The 5894-nt window shown below is 46.2% G+C and overlaps 1 protein-coding gene across 1 annotated transcript in view; it reads left to right on the forward strand.

Moving 5' to 3' along the window:
- The window catches only part of LOC126395946 (scavenger receptor cysteine-rich type 1 protein M130-like), an 18275-nt gene extending 12982 nt beyond the window's left edge, over window positions 1-5293 (forward strand). The window contains exons 5-11 of the mRNA XM_050053748.1: window positions 1145-1387; window positions 3097-3402; window positions 3496-3776; window positions 3864-3919; window positions 3989-4152; window positions 4524-4829; window positions 4923-5293. Coding sequence (XP_049909705.1) covers window positions 1145-1387; window positions 3097-3402; window positions 3496-3776; window positions 3864-3919; window positions 3989-4152; window positions 4524-4829; window positions 4923-5293 — 1727 coding nt within the window. The remainder of the gene's footprint in view (window positions 1-1144; window positions 1388-3096; window positions 3403-3495; window positions 3777-3863; window positions 3920-3988; window positions 4153-4523; window positions 4830-4922) is intronic.
- The last annotated feature ends 601 nt before the right edge of the window (window positions 5294-5894 follow it).

Genomic DNA, 5894 nt, shown 5'->3' on the forward strand with positions numbered 1-5894 from the left:
TCCTTGTAAAAAGCGGTTTGATTTGGCAGAATGACCAAAACAACGAACGAAATGGAGAAAAAAAGAACGAGAAAGCCGAACTGGACAGAAGAGCAGTGCCTGCTGTTGGCACAGCTCGTGGAGGAGAACAAAGGAGTTTTAAGAGGGAAATTCGGTCCCGGGATCACGGCACAAGGGAAGAGGCAGACTTGGGAGTGCATTGCCCGACAAATTAATGCGTCGTTCCCTCTCCTTTTACGCACAAGCGACGAGTGTGAGAAGAGCAACAATAAGAGGCTGTGAAAGCGCCGTGATGGTCTGACTGACCACTCTGCTGACAGAGGGTTGTGACAGACCCAAGTCATCACTGCTACACTGTTGCATTTTTCCCGTAGCCAGGTATCGCAATGTTGTGATGACCTTCATCTCAGGCGTTATTGCGTTACTATGCTGGGTGGGAAAAGTAAGCTCATCCCTGATGAGGTCAACCACAAACATTATCCCTGCACGATCAAGCCGGTAGCGTCTTATTAAATCACTGTCCTTCAATATACGGAGAATATCTCTCCTTCCTCTCTGTCTTTCCGCCATCTTCTCTGTTTAAGACACTCTTAGGCTTCTTAAAAGTCCTCCTCCCTCCTCTTAACAGTTTTTCACCTTAGGAGCTCTCTTAAGGCCTAAGATGCTTTGTGAATAACTTTTATCTTACCAAGGGAAAATTCTAAGAAAAATCTTAGAATTCGAGGAATTCTAAGACTTTTTCTTAGAATGATGTCACTAAGAGCTACTTTTAGTCTTAGGATTCTTTGTGAATACGGGCCCTGGCTTTTAATATGGAGGAACATTACAGTCTTGATTTTTAAGTTTTAACCATTAGATTTTACCTTTTTGTCTTTCCTGTTAATTTTTATTCTATTTTATTCAATTATTTTCTCTCTTTTTATTCTCTGGAGTTTCAACCATCTTTTTGTTAGTTTGTTCTGTTTTGGTTGGTTTGATTTTTTCATATTTTATTGTCTTGTGTCTGTGTCATTCCAGTTTTGCCATGTGAAGCACTTGGGGCTGCATGTTTGTATGTAAGGTGCTATATAAAAAAAGTTGAGTTGAGTTGTTCTAATGAAACTCACTTTGTTCTTTTACTGATGACTCTCTGGTTTCTGTTCAGAGCCTGTCAGGTTGGTGGCAGGAGACAGTCACTGTGCAGGAACACTGGAGATCAAACGTGAGGGAGAATGGAGACTAGTGGAGGGCTTTTACTCTGACTGGACCCTGAAGACAGCAGGTGCTGCCTGCAGAGATCTGGACTGTGGCTCTGCTGTTTCTGTAGGACGGAGAAAGGAGTCCTCAGACAGACCTGTGTGGAGGATCAGGTCTGAATGTGTTCACTCTGGATCTGCTCTGAGGGAGTGTGCAGCATCATCTTCCTCTTCCTCTTCCTCTGTCCTGAATCTCACCTGCTCAGGTAAGCCCATCAGTGACATCATCAGTGACATCATCTATGACAGTAATGTCCCCAGGTTGACTCACACATGTTCCAGCTAGAATGGCAGCAGACTGTCTCCAGCAGCCATGATGGAGTCTGATGAGCTGCTGCCTCAGTAAATCAGGTGCAACCATAAGAACCACTCACAGATGAGGTAAATAATATTGATCATCTTGTTACAGTGTTCTGCTGAATAAAACCTGCACCCTGGCATTAATGTGGTTGCCACTTGATGCACTCCATCCACCCTATCATGTTTGCTGACCAAGTACAAGTACAACCCCCCCACCCTCCCACCCCGACCAACCAACCACCCTCTTGCCCTCACGTCAGCAGCACTCCCAAATGACACAAATCCCCCCTGCAAAACAATGTGCCATGTTACTTCAAAAGAACTGCTCAGGAATGGCCCAAGGAACATGACAAAGAGGTCAAGGCCTCAACCTGACCTGGCCTCCAAATTCCCCAGATCCCAATCTGATCAAGCATTTGTTGGCCGTGCCTCTACCCCAGAGGTACCCCAAAGCCACAGTGAGACTTCCTCAGATCCGTCTGTTGAATGATATATGCAGGACCTCTGCGGGGTGTCCTTTGGTGTCTAGCATCAGGCCGTCGGTGGCGAAACCTTTGAGTCCTGTGGGTTTTGAGGTGGGGTACCAGCACGTCCCACTGATACTTGATCAGATTAGGATCTGGGGAATTTTGAGGCCAGGTCAATGCCTTAAGCTATTTGTCACGTTCTTCGGGCCATTTCTGAACAGTTTATGTGGTGTGACATGGCACATTGTCCTGCTGCAGGAGACACTGCCATCAGGGATTGTCATTGTAATGAAAGGGGGTACTTGGTCTGCAATACTGCTTGGGTGCATGGAGCGTCTCAGATAGCATTGACATGAATGCCAGGCCCCATAGTTCCCTCGCAGAATATTGTATTATCACAAGATGATCAATGATGTTATCGTTACCTGTCAGTGGTTTTAGTGTTTTTGCTGATTGGTGCATATGAAACATACATGTGTGCTGCTTCAGGAGTCCCCTGGGCCAACCACCAACCAGCCTGAAAGGACTCCTCCTTCAGCTTGACAGCTTTCTGAGCCAGTGGTTTCCAGCAGCAGGTTCTTTGGTTGCCACCATAACAGGCACCAGTGACCTACTGGACACAACTTTGATCAGCTCAGCTCAGCCGGGGGCTCGTCAGTATCTCCACACCCACGTGGCGTCCTTCACCCTAGACAACTCCTTAAAGGAGAGTCCAGCCCCTATCCCTTTGAGATTTTAGGGATCATTTTCCAAACACATTTTTTTATTGTGGGTTACAGATCATAAGAATAATCAGAAAGAGTGAGACCTTTTAACTTCTCTGTAGCATCACAGATGATAATGTTATTGTTTGAAAACATGTTGAAAGTGTTGAGAAATGGATAACGTATGTTAGAGAGTATGAAATGTAAATGTGATGTCAGACAGCTGCAGTCTGTGGTCTTATAAAGACGTGTTCTGTTGTTAATGATGAAGTGATGTTGGAATTGTTGTGAGTCCAGTTTGAATCAGTGAATTGTTGTTTGATGACATCTTTTTATTTAGTGTCTGGTGTCTTTTATCTCTCTCTATTTTATCTTCTATTATCTCTCCAGACTCTGTCAGGCTGGTGGATGGGACCAGTCTGTGCTCAGGCAGACTGGAGGTGAAGTCTAACCAGAGGTGGTCCTCAGTGTGTGAAGCTGACTTTGACCAGCAGGATGCAGAGGTGGTCTGTAGGGAGCTTGGCTGTGGGGCTCCTTCAGTCCTCCAGGGGGCGCTCTATGGAGAAGTGGAGGCTCCAATGTGGACCAAAGAGTTCCAGTGTGGAGGCCATGAGTCTGCTCTCCTGGACTGTAGAAGCTCAGGCTCAGATAGAAACACCTGCTCACCTGGCAAAGCTGTTGGACTCACCTGCTCAGGTAGAAGAGGAGCTGCAGCTTTGATTTGGTTCATTTCTCTTCTAATGAAACTCACTTTGTTCTTTTACTGATGACTCTCTGGTTTCTGTTCAGAGTCTGTCAGGTTGGTGGGAGGAGACAGTCGCTGTGCAGGAACACTGGAGGTCAAACAGGGAGAATGGAGACCAGTGAATGGCTATTACTCTGACTGGACCATGAAGACAGCAGGTGTTGTCTGCAGAGATCTGGACTGTGGCTCTGCTGTTTCTGTAGGAGAGAGAGAGGAGTCCTCAGACAGACCTGTGTGGGGGATCGACTCTGACTGTGTTCACTCTGGATCTGCTCTGAGGGAGTGTGCAACATCATCTTCCTCTTCCTCCATCCTGAATCTCACCTGCTCAGGTAAGCCCATCAGTGACATCATCAGTGACATCATCTATGACAGTAATGTCCCCAGGTTGACTCACACATGTTCCAGCTAGAATGGCAGCAGACTGTCTCCAGCAGCCATGATGGAGTCTGATGAGCTGCTGCCTCAGTAAATCAGCTGCTGAATGCACCAAGATATATATCTGTATATATGAAACATACATGTGTGCTGCTTCAGGAGTCCCCTGGGCCAACCACCAACCAGCCTGAAAGGACTCCTTCTTCAGCTTGACAGCTTTCTGAGCCACTGGTTTCCAGCAGCAGGTTCTTTGGTTGCCACCATAACAGGCACCAATGACCTACTGGACACAACTTTGATCAGCTCAGCTCAGCCGGGGGCTCGTCAGTATCTCCACACCCACGTGGCGTCCTTCACCCTGGACAACTCCTTAAAGGAGAGAGTCCAGCCCCTATCCCTTTGAGATTTTAGGGATCATTTTCCAAACACATTTTTATTGTGGCCTACAGATCATCTCAGAAAAAAATGGACAGAGAAATGGATAACGTATGTTAGAGAGTATGAAATGTATATGTGATGTCAGACAGCTGCAGTCTGTGGTCTTATAAAGACGTGTTCTGTTGTTAATGATGAAGTGATGCTGGAATTGTTGTGAGTCCAGTTTGAATCAGTGAATTGTTGTTTGATGACATCTTTTTATTTAGTGTCTGGTGTCTTTTATCTCTCTCTATTTTATCTTCTATTATCTCTCCAGACTCTGTCAGGCTGGTGGATGGGACCAGTCTGTGCTCAGGCAGACTGGAGGTGAAGTCTAACCAGAGGTGGTCCTCAGTGTGTGAAGCTGACTTTGACCAGCAGGATGCAGAGGTGGTCTGTAGGGAGCTTGGCTGTGGGGCTCCTTCAGTCCTCCAGGGGGCGCTCTATGGAGAAGTGGAGGCTCCAATGTGGACCAAAGAGTTCCAGTGTGGAGGCCATGAGTCTGCTCTCCTGGACTGTAGAAGCTCAGGCTCAGATAGAAACACCTGCTCACCTGGCAAAGCTGTTGGACTCACCTGCTCAGGTAGAAGAGGAGCTGCAGCTTTGATTTGGTTCATTTCTCTTCTAATGAAACTCACTTTGTTCTTTTACTGATGACTCTCTGGTTTCTGTTCAGAGTCTGTCAGGTGGGTGGGAGGAGACAGTCACTGTGCAGGAACACTGGAGGTCAAACATCAGGGAGAATGGAGACTAGTGGAGGGCTATTACTCTGACTGGACCCTGAAGACAGCAGGTGCTGCCTGCAGAGATCTGGGCTGTGGCTCTGCTGTTTCTGTAGGAGAGAGAGAGGAGTCCTCACACAGACCTGTGTGGGGGATCGACTCTGACTGTGTTCACTCTGGATCTGCTCTGAGGAAGTGCGCAACATCATCTTCCTCTTCCTTACTCCTGTATCTCACCTGCTCAGGTAAGCCCATCAGTGACATCATCAGTGACATCATCTATGACAGTAATGTCCCCAGGTTGACTCACACATGTTCCAGCTAGAATGGCAGCAGACTGTCTCCAGCAGCCATGATGGAGTCTGATGAGCTGCTGCCTCAGTAAATCAGCTGCTGAATGCACCAAGATATATATCTGTATATATGAAACGTACATCAATTAATCAATCAATTGTATTTATAAAGCCCAATATCACAAATCACAATTTGCCTCACAGGGCTTTACAGCATACGACGTCGCTCTGTCCTTTGGACCCTCACAGCTGATCAGGAAAAAAACGGTAGAAACCTCAGGAAGAGCAACTGAGGAGGGATCCCTCTTCCAGGACGGACAGATGTGCAATAGATGACGTACAGAACAGATCAACATGATAAATTAACAGTAATCCGTATGACACAATGAGACAGAAAGAGAGAGAGAGACAGACAGAGGTGCAGGACAGACGGTAATGACAGTAGCTTCATAGATAAATACAATTGTGTATCATCCGCATAACAATGGAAATTTATAGAGTGATTTCTAATGATGTTACCTAAAGGAAGCATATATAGAGTAAATAGGATTGGTCTGAGGACAGAACCTTGCGGAACTCCAAAACAAACTTTAGTACATAAGGATGATTCATTATGAATGTGAACAAACTGAA

Source organism: Epinephelus moara, chromosome 9 (assembly GCF_006386435.1).
Source record: "Epinephelus moara isolate mb chromosome 9, YSFRI_EMoa_1.0, whole genome shotgun sequence".
Taxonomy (NCBI): Eukaryota; Metazoa; Chordata; class Actinopteri; order Perciformes; family Serranidae; genus Epinephelus; species Epinephelus moara.